This window comes from Lacerta agilis, chromosome 2 (assembly GCF_009819535.1).
Source record: "Lacerta agilis isolate rLacAgi1 chromosome 2, rLacAgi1.pri, whole genome shotgun sequence".
In the NCBI taxonomy this organism is placed as follows: domain Eukaryota; kingdom Metazoa; phylum Chordata; class Lepidosauria; order Squamata; family Lacertidae; genus Lacerta; species Lacerta agilis.
In genome coordinates this window covers 104,772,452-104,791,284 of record NC_046313.1, presented here as the reverse complement: position 1 = coordinate 104,791,284, position 18,833 = coordinate 104,772,452, and the positions used below count along the sequence as shown (strand labels likewise).

At 43.4% G+C, this 18,833-nt stretch overlaps 2 protein-coding genes across 2 annotated transcripts in view; both read right to left on the bottom strand.

Moving 5' to 3' along the window:
• LOC117042092 (zinc finger protein 208-like) overlaps positions 1-13,223 on the bottom strand; it is a 49,833-nt gene extending 36,610 nt beyond the window's left edge. Inside the window, exons 1-2 of the mRNA XM_033141567.1 lie at positions 13,020-13,223; positions 7,237-7,399 (exon numbers count right to left, since the gene is read on the bottom strand). The gene's annotated coding sequence lies outside the window, so the exon portion shown is untranslated. The remainder of the gene's footprint in view (positions 1-7,236; positions 7,400-13,019) is intronic.
• On the bottom strand, positions 2,975-8,161 carry LOC117042366 (zinc finger protein 208-like). The gene is made up of 2 exons (XM_033141916.1): positions 8,133-8,161; positions 2,975-6,184 (listed from the first exon to the last, which is right to left on the bottom strand). Exons 1-2 carry the CDS (start codon positions 8,159-8,161, stop codon positions 3,268-3,270), a joined length of 2,946 nt encoding a protein of 981 aa, XP_032997807.1. The 3' UTR covers positions 2,975-3,267.
• Positions 13,224-18,833: the final 5,610 nt, after the last annotated feature.

Here is an 18,833-nt window from a genome sequence, read left to right as displayed (position 1 = left end):
CCCTTTAACTAAATGCTCTTCTGTTCTTATCATTTTTACAGCATATCCTTTAAATTACATCTTATATTTAATAATTTTCATAACATTATTCCTTATCTATTACTCTCCCTTTTATAGTTGTCTTTGCTCAAACGCCGCTAGCGAGTCTATTTCTTTACAATATTTCTGCAAATACAACATAAATGGATCCAAGTTGTTTTTTTTAAGTCTCTATTGTGCTTATCTCTTAGTCTTCCTGTAAGTTTTGCCATTTCTGCGTATTCCATCATTTTAACTTGCCAGTCTTCTTTCGTTGGTATCTTGTCATCTTTCCAATTTTGAGCTAGTAGAATCCTGGCCGCCGCTGTGACATACATAAATAAGTTCTTCATCTCTTTTGGTAAATCTTGTCCTGTGATACCTAGTAAGAAAGCTTCTGGGTTTTTTTTTTAGCAAAAGTTATTTTAAACATTTTTTCCCATCTCATTATAAATCATTTCCCATTCATTTTTGATTACTTTACATTTCCACCACATGTGGTAAAACGGTCCTTCTTTCTCTTTACATTTCCAACATATATTAGAGCGTGATCTATACAGTTTAACAGGAGTCATGTACCATCAATACATCATTTTCATATAATTCTCTTTCAAATTTATACAATCCGTAAATTTTAGGTCCACCTTCCATAGTTTCCCCCAGTTTTTCATTTTTATATTATGGCCTACATCTTGTGCCCAATTTTGGTGATCTTTGAATCAAGTACATTTACAGGGAAAAGCGGGCTTTGGGGGTCAGGGGTTGATTCTAGGCTCTACTTCAGGCTCTACTTAGCAATTAATCTTTGCCTTAATTTGTAACTCAATGCCTTGAACATCCACTAGCATTTCTTTTTAAATGCTGATAATGCTTTTATTGTAGCTTGCTTTATTATTATTTCTATACCCCATTGCTAACAAAGTATTTTTATACATATGAAAAGCAACTCATGGATTGTAAAGATAATGGTTTGTAAAGTAAAAAAAAAAAGTTTTTATTTTAAAAAAAGTTTATGTTTGCCTCTGTTCTGAAATTTGGTTTTAAAGTAAAGCGTGTCAATATATTTGGGTTTGTTTATAAAGCAGAAGTGACCAGCTGCTTCCAGAAGCTAAAAATGATCTCTGTATCAACAAAAGTTTTACCTAGAATTATTCATAATGAAAAGTTGTAAGAAAGATGAAGTTTTCCACCCTTGAGCTTTTGAACTACAACCCCCATCAATCTTGGCAATAAAGGCTGAGGCTTATGTGAGTTGCTCCCCAACATCTGAACAACCCCATGTTGGATATCCCCGCTCTATACTTTATTATTATTTAATTTCTATACCACTTTATATTTTAAAGAAAAACCTCAAAGCAGTTTACAGCATATTAAATTAATAAAATATAAATAAAACAACTTGAAAAAAGTGAAATAACAGTGGTACCTCGGGTTAAGAACTTAATATGTTCCGGAGGTCCATTCTTAACCCGGAACTGTTCTTAACCTGAGGTGCGCTTTTGCTAATGGGGTCTCCTGCTGGCGCTGCGCGATTTCCGTTCTCATCCTGAGGTAAAGTTCTCAACCAGATTTAGTGGAGTTTGTAACCTGAAGTGTTTTTCACTGGAGGTGTTTTTATCCTGATACCACTGTATTCAAAGCAACATAACAGAAAACTAAAATATTATCTTAAAAGATTTCAAAATAAAACATTACAAAGGAGATCAACTACAGAATACATATTTAACAGGGTTGGGTGAGTCTGGGCCCCGCCCCCTAGGCCAGGTGGAAAAAGCCTTGCAGGGAGTGGCCTTCACGCCTCACGGCCGGGCGATGTTCCTCTAGCCTCATGAAGAGCCTCTTTAATGGGACCCAAGTGTGTTTAAGGTTGCAATTAACTTAATCTTCCCTAGATCTGCTTTTAGCAGAAGCATATGCCACTTCCACTGCCCATCTTCAAAGTCAGAGTAGCAAGCACACGTATCCTATAGGCGCGCTTATCTCTTCCTGTTCGGCATTGCTAAGAGTCTTCTTCCCTGCCCCCTCTGACAAAACAACAGCCTCCTTTTAAGAACCCCAACAGTTAATTTACCGTTCCCCAACCATTGCTCTCATGGTGTATACACGCTCTTCGCTCTAAGGCCTCCTGGAGCATCTTATGCTCTGAAGCGAAGGAATGCTCTCCTGCCTAAAGCACACTCGCTGATTACAGGCGCGTACTCAGGAAAAACAAGAATTAGCCTTGCGTGGAAAAAGCAGCATCTCCTGCAATGAGGCGCAATGGTGGGAGCCTCCCCCTCCCCTCTGAATCTTCCCAGGAGCAGGAGGACTGTATAGATGTGGAACAGTGGTTTGCAGAGGAAAATAGTTCCGAAGGCAGAAGCTGAGAAATTCTGGATGGGGAATACTGGAGAAGCACTGGGGGGGGGGGGAGAGAGAGAGTTAACAGATTCACTGTCTCTGGAAAACATCCACCCACTTTCCCCAAGGTCGAGAGCTACGAAAGTGGCAGAACAGAAAGCACAGAGGGTACGAGCTCAGGTTACAAGACGGAGAAGTGATGTGAATGACTAGGGATGTGAGGGGGTGGGCTTCTTCATTGGGAGCACCGCCATTCCTGTGAAGACGGGTTCTTTGTTCTCTTGCTGGGATCGTTAAAGTTTCTAACTGGTAAGAAGATTCCTTTTCCTTTTACAAGTAGGTAGCCATGTTGGTCTGCCATAGTCAAAACAAAATAAAAAATAAATTCCTTCCAGTAGCACCTTAGAGACTAACTAAGTTTGTTCTTGGTATGAGCTTTCGTGTGCATGCACACTTCTTCAGATACCTTTTCCTTTGTTCTGCTTATCTGTGGCAAAGGGTGGGAGGAAGCCGATTCCCTGAAGCCTGACAGATACTGATCCACAAGACAAGAGCAGCCCATCATTTTGGCAGTGAAGGGCGGAGGTCAAAACAGATTCATCACACACCTTGAGCATTCCAGATTCACACTCTCGCCCCGTTTATCTAGCAACAACTTGCAACTTCTTTTCTACATTTAGTATATGTGACCTTCATTACTTTAATACATATATATGTGTATACAAATTTGAATACAAACACCAGAACATCACAGGGGTTCCATGTATTTAAAATTTATTTCCCCCTTTATGAGTTTCTTGTAAGAGTAAGCCTTGAGTGGAACCCTGCATACATTTATAAGGCTTTTTCACCAGTGAATGCGCTTATGAATATGAAGGTCTCCACTCCCTCATGCTCTTTCCACATTCCCTACATCTGTGGTTCTCTTCCTGTGTGAGTTAGCTGATGTTTCCTAAGGTGTCCACTTTGGCTGAAGTTCTTTCCACACTCCAAACATTGAAATGGTTTCTCCCCCGTGTGAGTTCGTTGATGTTTTCTAAGTGTGTCACTTACACTGAAGTTTTTTCCACATTCAAAACATTTAAATGGTTTCTCCCCCGTGTGAGTTCGTTGATGTCTTCTAAGGGCTCCACTTTCAGTGAAGTTCTTTCCACATTCAATGCATTTATATGGTTTCTGCTGCATGTGAGTTCGTTGATGTACTCTAAGTGCTGAAATCTGACTGAAGCTCTTTCCACATTCAATGCATTCAAATGGTTTCTGCCCCGTGTGAGTTCGTTGATGTCTTCTAAGTGTTCCATTTTGACTGAAGCTCGTTCCACATTCAACACATTTAAATGGTTTCTCCCCCGTGTGAGTTCGTTGATGTTTTCTAAGTGCTCCATTTTGACTGAAGCTCCTTCCACATTCAATGCATTTAAATGGTTTCTCCCCCGTGTGAGTTCGCTGATGCATCCTAAGTCTTCCATTGTAAAAGAAGCTTTCTCCACACTCTATACATTTAAATGGTTTCTCCCCTGTGTGAATTCGTTGATGATATCTAAGTGCTCCAGTACAACTGAAGCTCCTTCCACATTCGATGCATTCAAATGGTTTCTGCCCCATGTGAGTTCGTTGATGGATTCTAAGTGCTCCACTTTGACTAAAGAACTTTCCACATTCAATGCATTTAAATGGTTTCTCCCCCGTGTGAGTTCGTTGATGGCTTCTAAGGTGAGCATTTAGACGGAAGCCATTTCCACATTCAATACATTTAAATGGTTTCTCCCCTGTGTGAGTTCGTTGATGTGTTATAAGTGCTCCAATTTGTCTGAAGCTCTGTCCACATTCAATGCATTCATATGGTTTCTGCCCCGTGTGAGTTCGTCGATGTTTTCTAATTGTTCCACTTTCACTGAAGTTCTTTCCACCTTCAATACATTTAAATGGTTTCTCCCCCGTGTGAGTTTGTTGATGTTTTCTAAGGTTTCCACTTTGACTAAAGCTCTTTCCACACTCCTTACATTTAAAGGGTTTCTCCCCTGTGTGGGTTCGTTGATGTATTCTAAGGTGTCCACTACGACTGAAGCTCTTCCCACATTCAATGCATTTAAATGGTTTCTCCCCTGTGTGAGTTCGTTGATGTATTATAAGTGCTCCAATTTGACTGAAGCTCCTTCCACATTCAATGCATTCATATGGTTTCTGCCCCGTGTGAGTTCGTTGATGCTTTCTAATTGTTCCACTTTCACTGAAGTTCTTTCCACCTTCAATACATTTAAATGGTTTCTCCCCCATATGAGTTCGTTGATGTCTTATAAGTGTATCACGTTGACTGAAGCCCTTTCCACATTCAATGCATTTAAATGGTTTCTCCCCCGTGTGAGTTCGTTGATGTCTTCTAAGGCCTCCACTTTCAGTGAAGTTCTTTCCACATTCAATGCATTTATATGGTTTCTCCCCCGTGTGAATTCGTTGATGTTTTCTAAGGGCTCCACTTTCAATGAAGTTCTTTCCACATTCAATGCATTTATATGGTTTCTCCCCCGTGTGAGTTCTTTGATGTATTCTAAGGGCTCCACTATCAATGAAGTTCTTTCCACATTCAATGCATTTAAATGGTTTCTCCCCCGTGTGAGTTTGTTGATGTTTTCTAAGGTTTCCACTTCGACTGAAGTTCTTTCCACATTCAATGCATTTAAATGGTTTCTCCCCCATGTGAGTTCGTTGGTGTCTTCTAAGGGCTCCACTTCGACTGAAGCTCCTTCCACATTCAATGCATTTATATGGTTTCTCCCCCGTGTGAATTCGTTGATGTTTTCTAAGGCCTCCACTTTCAGTGAAGTTCTTTCCACATTCAATGCATTTATATGGTTTCTCCCCCATGTGAGTTCGTTGGTGTTTTCTAAGGGCTCCACTTTCAGTGAAGTTCTTTCCACATTCAGTACATTTAAATGGTTTCTCCCCCGTGTGATTTCGTTGGTGTCTTCTAAGGGCTCCACTTCGACTGAAGCTCTTACCACATTCAATGCATTTAAATGGTTTCTCCCCCGTGTGAGTTCGTTGATCTTTTCTAAGCGTTTCACTTTGAAAGAAGTTCTTTCCACCTTCAGTACATTTATATGGTTTCTCCCCCGTGTGAATTCGTTGATGTTTTCTAAGGGCTCCACTTTCAGTGAAGTTCTTTCCACATTCAATGCATTTAAATGGTTTCTCCCCCGTGTGAGTTCTTTGATGTATTCTAAGGGCTCCACTTTCACTGAAGTTCTTTCCACATTCAATGCATTTAAATGGTTTCTCCCCCGTGTGAGTTCGTTGATGTCTGCTAAGGGCTCCACTTTGACTGAAGCCCTTTCCACACTCCTTACATTTAAAGGGTTTCTCCCCTGTGTGAGTTCGTTGATGTACTCTAAGGTCTGCACTACGACTGAAGCTCTTTCCACATTCGATGCATTCAAATGGTTTCTCCCCCGTGTGAGTTCGTTGATCTTTTCTAAGCGTTTCACTTTGAAAGAAGTTCTTTCCACCTTCAGTACATTTAAATGGTTTCTCCCCCGTGTGAGTTAGTTGATGTCTGCTAAGGGCTCCACTTTGACTGAAGCCCTTTCCACACTCCTTACATTTAAAGGGTTTCTCCCCTGTGTGAGTTCGTTGATGTACTCTAAGGTCTGCACTACGACTGAAGCTCTTTCCACATTCGATGCATTCAAATGGTTTCTCCCCCGTGTGAGTTCGTTGATCTTTTCTAAGCGTTTCACTTTGAAAGAAGTTCTTTCCACCTTCAGTACATTTAAATGGTTTCTCCCCCGTGTGAGTTTGTTGATGTCTTCTAAGGGCTCCACTTTGACTGAAGTTCTTTCCACACTCCATACATTGAAATGGTTTCTCCCCCGTGTGAGTTCGTTGATGTTTTCTAAGTGTTCCACTCTCAGAGAAGCTCTTTCCACACTCCATACATTCAAAGGGTTTCTCCCCCGTGTGAGTTCGTTGATGTATTCTAAGGCCTCCATATAGACTGAAGCTCTTTCCACACTCCATGCATTCAAACTGTTTCTTTGCTGTTTCCAATGGATTCACAGATGGCTCCATGGAATCCTGACCATCATCTTCTTCACCTGTTTTTTTGGGGGGGGAGAGAATCTTGTTAGAAAGAAAAGCAAGAAAGGAACTGAACACATTATCAGTCCCCATGTGCACCTTCTCCATTCTCCAGTCCTCTCCAGGTTCCAAATTTTAAGGAATGCAGATGAGATAATGGCAATAGCAACCCATGATCACTCCATTCACACTTAAGTGAGCACCACCATTTTATAATAGAGATCTACGGTGGAACTGGCTTATAAGACACATCTCTGTCTTTTTCTTTTCCAAGTGAGGAAATGATCTCAGGCTCCATTAGCAGTCTCTCCTATGAGTAAGAAGTAAAACTGAAGTGTTCTTTTCAGGGTGGATAAAAATCAATGATAAAAAAAAAAATCAAAAAAATCAGATTTTTAAAAATAAGATGCTTTTTGAGGAAAATATATTACCATCCAAAGGTTATTCAATCATGAAATAAAGATTAGTTTTTTTAATTTTGTAGAATAAGGCTGTATATGTTTAATTTTTTTGGTAAATAAATTCCATTAATTCTTTTCTGGATTGGTGTGCAACATCATTTTCACCACTTAATCCTGCAGTGGAAATAACACCAGAGATTTAAAAGCCTAGAGGAAGAAAATCTGCCCCCACTACATTATGAAAGGGGTTCAAGGAACAAAGAGCTGCTTTGGAGAAGGCCTCGCCCCTTCCTTCTTCCTGCCTGGACCTCCCTGCCTTTGTTCTCCTCTCCATCTTTTCCTCTTTCTCCCTCCGCCATCCAGTCATCCATGTCCCCATCTCCTCTCCCCTGGAACTCACCAGATTTCTCCAAGGGGCCCGGGAGGGGATGCTTAGAGGTTGTAGGGAGGGATGCGGGAGACAGTTTGACCAGGTCAGCTGTCCATCTTCCTCCGTCCATTCTGACCAGGTTTGCAGGTTCAATTTCTTGAGGACTGCAGAAGCCAGGGCAAGTTGTAGCTTCCTGGGAAGGAAGAAGCAAAGGTCGTCTCAGAGCCCTGGCAGGGATTCTCCTGCCCCTGTAGAAGCTCCTATTGGGCACTCGCTTCCCAAGAGCCTCCACCCATTTTCAAACACCTTTGGCAATTCCTTCCATCTGCCTGCCCCCCCTCCCTTCCTAAGGCTGGCATGGTATGGACAGTAGTGGCCTTGTGGCAGTTGCCTAAAGGGCCACAATAAATGTGATAATGTGTACCCCTGTAAATCCTTGAGTGTCCTTCTAATAGAGAAGTTATGGCAGCCTGTGCTTTATAAAACTCATTATTTTGCAAGTTGCCGCCACCCCCCCCCCAATTGGGGCAGAAATACAGCTAATAAGAGAATCACAAAGATACAGCTGGAAGCCAAAACACGAGTTGCTACATGATGCAAATGCCTGCATGTCACACAGGTTCCCAAGATGCACAACATAACAGAACGCGGTAGGAATCAAAACTTATTCAGCAAAAATGGTCAGTGCTTATTGGCCATGTGTATTATAAATAAAATGAGGTAATGATGAATATCAGGAACGTGCAACTCCAAAGGGACTTTGGGGGGAACATAACAAAAATTTAGATTGTTTTGGCAACAATAAACATTAAAACAAGGAACTGCTGAGCATACACAGAAAGAGGAGCATGTGCAGAAGTGGTTGCGGAGAGGAGGCGGCGCCTTCAAAGGTCCCATAATCGACCCAAAACAACACAGAAGTCTACCTGTCCATTGAGGTCCACCGCTTGGACATCTCTGATGTATATGATCAGTGAAAATTTAAATGCTTTGTTTGAAATTATATAAATACCACTGCTTGCGGAACGATCCAACTGTAACCTATTGCTTTGCAATAAACAATGTCAGACTCCTAACTCCTCTGGTTTCTGAGTTTTATTGGCGTAAACTCAAGAGATAAGCCATTTTCTGGCTTACAACAGCTTGAGAGTAGATCCCATGGAACAAAAGACTTAATTTGCAAAGGACTGCTCTGAATACATGGGTGGCCCTTGTATGGAGAAGTAAGTTATATAAATGTAGGAAAAATTATCTCAACCTTTCCTACATTTATATAATTTTTCCTACATTTATATATATGTAATACTGTATTATTACAATATGTGTAGGTAAGTTTGGACATACCCTACAACATGCGAGCACATACTTTTAAGAATTAAGTACCAGTTGATATATAAGTCAGCGACTAGGAACGCTTTCCAACAGTCTTTGCAACAGCTTCATAACAATACAATCGTGGGAGCTAGCATAGCCCCTTGTCGACGTATTTTACAAGCCATGGAGCTTTTTTTGAACTTAAATTTAGGTTTCTACCTTTGGAATGAAGCTTAATTAGAGTTACGAGTTGGAATATTACCACTCACTATCTGGGAGCGTTCTCTTTGTTTGAAGTTTCTTATCCTCCCCCTATATTTAAAAGCAACTTAGCTACCTTGAGTTACATAAAATATAATTTCTTCTTTTTTCCCCTTCTGAGGAAACTCATAGATCACACAGTGAAACGAGACTTTTAGCCGGCAACTCGTCAAGTTTGTTTGGTATATATTTTTGATATTCAGAGTTAATTGTTAGGTTAGTTAAGTTATTATTTTCCTTTGGATTAGTTTATAACTTTTTGAAGTGTTTTTTGAGCTATCCTGCTCTCATATACATTGTTTATTTAAGTATTGCTATATAAATATACGCACATCTCGTTACAGGGATCTTTCACGGTGTAGATTTTTTTGTTAATTGGATATTCCCGTGACTTTCTTTCTTTCTTTCTTTCTTTCTTTCTTTCTTTCTTTTTTTGCCTAGTTCTCTTGTGAGGAGGGCTGTGTGAGACTCCACTGTTTGTCCACCACTGGTAACGAGATATTAAAGAATGATTTTTTAAAAGAAAAAAAGTGTCCCCGGATTCATTGAAAAAATCTGGTAACCATAGCCCAGGCTCGTGCTGGAGGCTGTGCCTAAAGCGCCCGCTTTGCTGGGGAAGATGGTGCTAGAAAGGAGAAGGGAGGGTTATAAGGTATAATTTTAATTTCAAGTATATAAGCTTTATAAAATTATAAGCAGAAGAAAAGAATATGCTATAACCCACAAAGGGAAGTTGGGGGAAGTCATGGGGGGATTAATTGGAATGTAAAATGCAATTTGAACTTTTGATTATTCTATAATTTGTTATAAAATCTGAATAATTTTTTTTTTTTAATTTAAAGTTCCAAAGTTTTTTTTTTATCAAAGACCAAGTGGGAAACTCATTCAAGGGCCACAGGTGCAGTACTTGACAGTTACGATAGAATAATTTCTGCATTGCATCAGCTGCATATTGATACCACAAGAAATCAGGCCACAAACATTTTGAATAAAATGGAGGAGCCTGAATTTATGGTAATATTATATTTGTGGAGTCATTTGCTGGATGAATTCCATAAGGCTAGTTAATCACTGGAAGACCCCAAAATTAGCCTAGATGTACCGTATTTTAGGCTCCATAAGACACACTTTTTCCCTCCTAAAAAGGAAGGGAAAAATCCCTGTGCGCCTTATGAAGGTTTCGCTCCTGCTGCCTCCCCCCATCCCCCGCCGCATTCGGCGGGAGGTGGGGGGAGGCAGCCGCGAAGTTGCTGGATCATGCCAGCACCTCCGTTCGCCAAAAGAAGCTGCTTTCAGCGAACGGAGGTGCTGGCACGATCCAGCAACACCCTCTGCGCTTCCCGCTGCCTCCCCCCATCCCCCGCCACGTTCAGCGGGAGGTGGGGGGAGGCACCTGCGATGCCTGCTTTTGGGATTGGTGGGCGGCAGGGAGGTTGGTGGAGAAAACAGCGGGGATGCTGCTGCTTTCTCCACCACCCTGCACCCCGATGCCAAAAGCAGGCTCATCCCCGCTTGCTTTAAAGGGACATGGGGACGAGGGGAGAAACGGAGCATTCTCCCCCTCATCCCCATGTCCCTTTAAAGCAAGCGGGGATGAGCTGCTGTGAAGGGAGAAGGGGCTCCCCCTCCAGCGCCCGCCTCCCTGCCTTTTAGAGGAGGAAAACCAGGAAAATATTTTTTCCCTTGTTTTTCCCCTTTAAAAAACAGATGCGTCTTGTGGTCCGGAGCGCCTTATGAACCGAAAAATACTGTATGCAGTAAACTGTATGCTTCACTTTCTGATTTTGTTAAAGGTTCCAGAGATCTTTTTGATCATTTTAAAGAACAGGCAAAGGACAAATTGCCTGATGTTGATTACAAGAAAATCAGAAGATACAGAAGGAGGCATATAGTTGAGGATGAAGATGAAGCTTTAGAGAACCTTAAGCCAAGAGACAAGTTCAGAATCAAAGCATTTATACCCGTGATAGACATTAGAATCAAATCTGGCACAAAGGGCATCAGTATACATTGATGCTGCAAAAAAGACTGGTGACTGGGAGCGACCGCCGAGATCACATAACACTGGTCTTGAAAGACCTACATTGGCTCCCAGTATATTTCTGAGCACAATTCAAAATGTTGGTGCTGACCTTTAAAGCCCTAAACGGCCTCTGCCCAGTATACCTGAAGGAGCGTCTCCACCCCCATTGTTCAGACCAGACACTGAGATCCAGCTCCGAGGGCCTTCTGGCGGTTCCCTCACTGTGAGACGCAAAGCTAGAGGGAACCAGGCAGAGGGCCTTCTCGGTAGTGGCACCCGCCCTGTGGAACACCCTCCCATCAGACATCAAGGAAATAAACAACTACCTGCAATTTAGAAGACACCTGAAGCCCTATTTAGGGAAGTTTTTAATGATTGATGTTTTTATGTAATTAATCTTTTGTTGGAAGCTGCCCAGAGTGGCTGGGGAAACCCAGCCAGATGGGCAGGGTATAAATAATAAATGATAAAAGTATACAGTTGAATGGGTATTGGGTAGATGCATTAATATAATTAGTCCTGTACAGTAAAATAATTTTTTGATGTACAGGTTGTATAGTATTGGTATTATTTGTGAATGTGGCATATTAGAAATATCATCTTTTACACTCACTAAGAGGGTACAAAGGTCTGCTGTCCCAATGAATAGTGTGGACTACTATGGTGATATTGATATTATATATAAAAATGCATTGTATAAACTACAATCGCATTGCACAGATGTCCCCGTTTCCGGGGGACAGTCCCTGGATTTAGAAATCAGTCCCCTGACAAAATCCATCCCCTTCAACTGAAGTTGAAAAGTGTCCCCGGGTTCATCGAAAAACATCTGGTAACCTTAACTTAATTTCATATTAATAAAGCTATTTATAATAGTTTGCATAATGTACTTACACCTATTATTATTTCATGTTATAGCAAGTTTACAAAACATGAGTTTTTGTAAATTGTGTTTCTAAAAAAACTTGTAATTATATTTCAGTTCAACAATTACTTTTGAGAAAATATGTAGACTGGTACCCCGGGTTACGCACCCCCCATGTTGCGGACAGTCGACCCCAACACCCGCAACCCAGAAGTGTTTCCGGATGGACGCGCCCCCCAGATGCGCAGAAGCGTTCTGCGCACTTCACGCATGCACAGAAGCGCCCAAATCGTGCTTCTTCCGGGTTTTTTTTTTTTTTTTTTTTGGTGCGTTCGTGTTATGCACACCTGTGTTACGTACCACGACCCGGAACGGATCACGTACATATTTTGTTATGTGTAAATGGCCTTAGATACCTATTAGGTCCATAAATTCTTAGGCATGCTGGTCACATGACCCGGAAGCTGTACGCTGGCTCTCTTGGCCAGTAAAGTGAGATGAGCGCCGCAACCCCAGAGTCATCCGCAACTGGACCTAATGGTCAGGGGTCCCTTTACCTAGGTCCATAAATTACCATATAGCATATATTGAACACAAAAAACAGCGACAATTTGTTGTTGACAAAGGACAACTGGACAAATGAAGGGCCCAATTACCTTCAGTAGCTTATGGACACATCAAACCTAAATACAGCCCTGCTCCCACTACTTTATTGAAACAAAATTTTAAAAAAATCCTTCCAGCACCTTAGAAACCAACTAAGTTTATTATTGGTATGAGCTTTCGTGTGCATACAAACTTTTTTAGATACACCCACTACTTTATGAAAGGGATTGAAAAAACAAAGAGCTGCTTTGGAGAAGGCCTCACCCCTTCCTCCTTCTGCCAGAATCTCCCTGCCTTTGTTTTCTTCTCCATCTTTTCCGCTTTCTCCCTCCGCCATCCATCTATGTCCCCATCTCCTCTACAAAATGGAAGACTTGGATGTTCTTGCTGTTTCTTATTTTGTTGTAAGCAGCACAGTGGCTGGGGAAACCCAGGCAATGGGCGGGGTATTATTATTATTATTATTAAGGCGAGCCTGGCCACCAATGCCCAAGCCTCTCCCGTTTTCCCCCTCCTTCCCTGCAACATTCTTTGCACCAGATCCGTGCAGGAAGAAGTCTGTCTCTTTCCACAGCTGAAACGCCCCTCCCCCACTCCACCTTCAAGGCCCCATTGCAAAAACACCTCCCTTTCCTCCATTTTCTTATTCTCCCCGCCCAGAATTTGTGCAGGCCGCCTCTCCCCGTCCCGGGGCTTCTCATCCTGGACCCCCACCCTCTTCCCCGCCACTGGCTTTGCACTCACCCGAAATCCTGGCGACGCTGGCAGCGACCCTGGGCAGCGGGGGCGGGAATGGGAGCCCCCGCGTGGGAGGCAGGATATCTCCGCTGGATAAGTGTAAGGGGGGGGGGGAAACCTTGCAGCACCCAGCCAATGGGGAGATAAGGGAGGGAACCTGGGCTTCCGGTATAGGGAACACATATGCTCGTTGCTTTCAGGGTTAAAGCCAGACAGTGCAAGCAGAGAGTTACAAAATAAAAAATTCCTTCCAGTAGCACCTTAGAGATCAACTAAGATTGTTCTTGGTATGAGCTTTCGTGTGCATGCGGGGGGGGGGGGGGAGAGAAGGAGGGGGGCTGCTCGATACTGACTTGGGAAAGGGGGCGCGGCTTAAGCAGAACAGCTGACCCGCCCCCTCTGCCCTCGAGCACTGCCCTTGCCATGCAAAGAATCGGGTGAGCGCAAAGCGCATTGGGGTGCAGCAAGCTTTGGGTGGGTGGGTGTGTTTGTGCAATGCATTGCAATGCAATATCCATGGAATTGGGGTTGGGGGTGGAGAGAGAGCAGGCAGGGAAGCGGCGGGTCAGGTCAGGTGTGTGTGTGGGGGGGGGGGTTTGCATCTGATGCATTCTCCTTGCAAAGAAGAAATAGGGGCCTCTCCCTGAAAGTACGCGATCTCTCTCTCACACACAGACACGAAAACACACATATCGCACGAAGAGCCCTGTAGTTTAATCAAGCCCGTCTAGTCTCCCGCACCCTGTTAGAATCATAGAATCGTAGAGATGGAAGGGGACCCTTAGAGTCATCTAGTCCAACCCCCTGCAATGCAGGAATCTCAGCACTGTCTCCTCATGGTGGCCAAGCCTGCAAGGAGGATTGGAGCCCAAGAGCATCTGCCCCCTCCAGCGGCTTCCGGGAACTGCTAGTAATAATAATATAACAACAACAACATTATTTATACCCCACTCATCTGGCTGGGTTTCCCCAGCCACTTGGGAGGCTCCCAACAGAATATTTTTTAAAAAAACCAATGAAACATCAAACATTAAAAGCTTCTCCATACAGGGCTGCCTTCAGGTGTCTTATAAAAGTCAATAGATGTTTATTTCCTTGACATCTGATGGGAGGGCGTTCCACAGGGTGGGCGCCACTACTGAGAAGGTCCTCTGTCTGGTTCCTTGTCATTGTGTTTATATACAGCATCTATCCTAAATTTGTTGGCTTCTCTCAAAGAAGCAGGATCAGTAAGTTTTTAATATTTGATGTCTTACTATGTTTTTATGTTTTGCTGGAAGCCATCAAAAGTGGCTGGGGAATAATATTAATAATAAAATAATAACAATACCACTTGTTCAATCTGAAAATTTCTTTTACTAGTGCATTTGGAAGCATCAGAACAATTTGAGGTAATATATATATACCGTATATATATATATATATATATATATATATATATATATATATATATATATATAAATGTAAAAGGTGGATGTTTGTGACTGATCACCTTTCTCCGTAACCGTTTGACCGATTCCGTTGAAATTTGGACAAAACGTTCCATGGGCCTACGGGAGTGTTTGTGTGTACTTACATTGTACAGATAGCACACCTTTCACCAGTAAAAACGTGATTTTATGCAAAACAATATAGTGCCCTCCAGTGGACGTCAAAACCACAGACGTCATTTCATTTCAGCAACACACCCCACCCGCCCTTGCCCCTCCTCCTCCTCCTCCAAACCACCACCGCCTCCTCCAGAGCTTGTTGTTGTTGTTGTTGTTCAGTCGTGTCCGACTCTTCGTGACTCCATGGACCAGAGCACGCCAGGCACGCCTATCCTTCACTGCCTCTCGCAGTTTGGCCAAACTCATGTTAGTAGCTTCGAGAACACTGTCCAACCATCTCGTCTTCTGTCGTCCCCTTCTCCTTGTGCCCTCCATCATTCCCAACATCAGGGTCTTTTCCAGGGAGTCTTCTCTTCTCATGAGGTGGCCAAAGTACTGGACCTCCAGAGCTAGTCCGCCCCAAAAGCCGTCTCCGCCAACTCTGCCACCGCCTCAAGAGGCACCCCGGCCCCAAAACCCACCCCGACGCCTTCCCCGGGGCAGGCGGAAGTTTGACGGGAGAAGCTGTGGGGAGGCAGGCAAAAGCGGGGGGGGGGGGGAGGCAGAGATGAGGCAGGCGGAAAGGAGGCAGGAGGAAGTTGCAGGGAGGCAGGCAAAAGTGTGGGGGGGGGATAGATGGAGAGGAGCTAGGCCGGAGTTCAATGGCAGAAGCTGTAGGAAGCCAGGCGAAAACGGGGGGGGGGGGGAGGGAGAACGTGCACTTTCTCTTTTCTATCTTCCTTTTCCATTTCACCAAATGAGCCACAGCAACGCGTGGCCGGGTCAGCTAGTATATTTATACATTTGCTCCTGATTCATCATTTGCAAGCTGAATTTGATCTGAGTCCTGGGAAACCCGGCCAGATGGGCGGGGTACAAATAAATGATGATGATGATGAAATATTGATGTCTCTCCCCCTTACCTTCCCTCTCTCTTCCCACTTTTCTTCCCCCCCCAACCCCATATTGCCTAGAACAGTACTATCTCACACTGAATAGAACTGACTTGTTTGAAGGATTCTGTGACTTGAAAACAGAGACTCTAGATGTACCCAAGAATTTAATAAAAACATTTTTAAAAACTACACTCCATTAACGTTCTTCAATGCAGCTTCATTGGAAGGCCATGGAATGTGATCCTGCAAAGGGCCAGTCTAGGTATTAGGGCTGCCACCTTGTTTTGCACCTAAGAGGCAGACAATATGTGGTAGGCAAATAAGACATTTTGGGTTGTAGTTGAGGAAATTTCCTCTACGCAAGCACAAAAGCCCGAAAACATACTCCACAAAGCACATAGTAAACTTGCTGCATACATGTTATCTATCACCTTATAACATGCCCTGTATGGAGCAGTTACAAAAATCTCAGTATGGTGCCTATCTGAAGTACCAAATACCAGTTTTTGTGCAGCCTGGACCTATTCATATTTGTTTAGGGAAGCTTTTAATATTTAATAGACTATTGCATTTTAATATTCTGTTGGGAGCCACCCAGAGTGGCTGGGGAAACCCAGCCAGATGGTTGGGGTATAAATAAATTATTATTATTATTATTATTATTATTATTATTATTATTATTATTATTATTATTATTTAGGAATCCCTATATTTTAATGGATTTACACCCATTAGTAAGTGTGCATAAGAGTAGAGCTTTACCTGTGTTAAGTTGGAAAAGGCTTATTTGCTTATGGTTGGGTTCAGGGGTGCCAATGCACTACTGGATTCCCTGCTTATGGGATGGTCCACATGCAGACAGATCTAAAGACAGAGACACTTGCTGTTATAAATAAAGCCTAATTGGATTTATTCTGATGATGTTTTGTAGAGAATAGGGGGGGGGAAGCAATGAACTAACTGAAAAACTAATTTTAGGGAAGTCAATCTGTTTCAGGTGACCTCACACACACCCCAAGACATGTTTCTCTTGTTTCTTTCTCAACAGCAGTCTGTTGGAGATTCATTCCCAGTGTGCAGTCATGGGTTTGTTGTCTATCACATGACTGGGTATGTGTTTTGATTCCACAGGAATGGGATATGACGAAGACCATGTTGCAGTGCTCCATGTGTGTATTATATGTAAATAAAGTAGATTAGCCTAAATGCTGAGTTGCTGAGTTCTGTTACGCAACTCCGCAAACCTCTGCGGATCCCTAAGTGTGCTGATGTGTTCTGGCATCAGTCACTGTGATGTTCGGGCAGAGGAATGCTTTTGAAGCTCCCGAACAATCGCCCAGGAGGGAGGGAACATGCCTGTCGGGCATGTGTCTCTGCCAAGGTTCTACTCGTGTGTAGGACATCCTGACAAGGTCATCATACCAAAGCAGTTTCTCTCATACTCTCACCAGTGGCGTAGGAAGGGGGGTGCAGGCCTCCCCAGGTGTCATAACTGAGGGGGGTGACAAAATGGCAAAATATGTTTTAAAAGTAAAAAAAAAAAAATGGGCTCACATTTGGGCAACACAGCACTCGTCCCCACTGCCTGCCTTCTGAGATCTGGGACTGTTCCCAAGGGCAGCTTGTGACACAGCATGGTAGGGAATGGCTGCTTCAGGGGAAGGTGGGAAAATGCATTTCTGCCATGCCCAAGGTTAGCTAACAGACTGGATTCTTGCATAATAGGTTTCATTTTGCTTTTCACTCACTTCTGTGAAGAAGAAGAAGAGTTTGGATTTGATATCCCGCTTTTCACTACCCGAAGGAGTCTCAAAGCGGCTAACATTCTCCTTTCCCTTCCTCCCCCACAACAAACACTCTGTGAGGTGAGTGGGGCTGAGAGACTTCAGAGAAGTGTGACTAGCCCAAGGTCACCCAGCAGCTGCATGTGGAGGAGCGGAGACACGAACCTGGTTCCCCAGATTACGAGTCTACCACTCTTAACCACTACACCACACTGGCTCTCATGCCTTGTGTCATTACCATAGGGAACAATTTTGGGAGCCTGATTGGGCAAATGAAACTTTTTTCAGCTTGCCCCTTCTGTATCCCAATGCAGAGCATTGTATCTAGATTAGTATTTATTTATTTTTTTGCCACCCTTGACTATAAGACCCCACCCTGGGCAATTTAAAGCAATATTAAAATGCAATAAAATCAGTCAAAATGATATGCTTTCTTTATTCAGAAAGTATTCAAGCAGGATCAAAACAGTATCCTGGCAACTTACCTCCCTCTGCCAAAAATCCAATATGAGGCAGAGTCCAGTGGGCCTATATAGCAGGGCTCAGCAAAAAGCAACCATGGGCCTTGATATATTTAAGAAACATTCCTTTTAGTTTTCTGCTGCCATATCCTTCCTTTCTTCCATCCATCATGAAATTCAAGGTGGTATACGTGTGGCCTCCTATCAAGACCCAGGACTGCTTAGCCTAGGCAACAATATCTCCTACAAGCCGGTGTCATTCAATCTTGGGTCCCTAGATGTTGTTGGACTACAACTCCCATCATCCCCACCGCTCTTAGCCAACAAGGCATAGCTGTCAAGTTTTACCTTTTCTCACGAGGAAGCCTATTTGGCATAATGGCATTTCCCTTAAAATAATGGAGAACTTGACAGCTATGAACAAGGACCCGAACTCTGATGAACTCGGTCTTAGGCCGGAGCCTGCAAGTAAGTTTGGGAACCTCTGGCCCTCCAGATGCTGCTGAATTACAACCCCCATCAGGCTCAGCAATCATCGCATATGGCTGTGGATGATGGAGTTGGATGCTGCCCCCAAGAAGAAGTTGAAGGCAAGGTACTCTCTCTATCTCCAGGGATAACTACCAGAGCAGCGGTAGCCACGGAAGTCTGTCCAGTAGACTTGGAAGAAAATGCCGAGGCACTGAGCACTTCTGATGCAAAACATTACCCTTTTCCAGAACACCCCATTGCTATCCATTCCTCTCTGGTTTTCCATTCCTGCTGTCCACCAGCCCCCCACAGCCAGTTTTTTGTAGCCACTAAGCATGTTCAGTTCTCATTGCGTGGCATTGGCTATCCCCCCCAAAAAAATATTGGACACACGTAACCAACAGAGCTGCCTCAATGTTTCTGGTACCTCCCTCTCTTCCTTGGAGGAAGGGTGTGGTCACAAAGAGAGGGTGGCTGTCGCCTTCATGCCGTTTGTGAGTTTTGCAGGAATGCCTGGATGGCTGCGGTTGGAGCCAAAGAACTACGGTAATGGATGTCAGGCCGACCCTTCATTCTTATCCCTTGCCCCATGCCCTCCCCACAGTGATGGGAGGTGGGC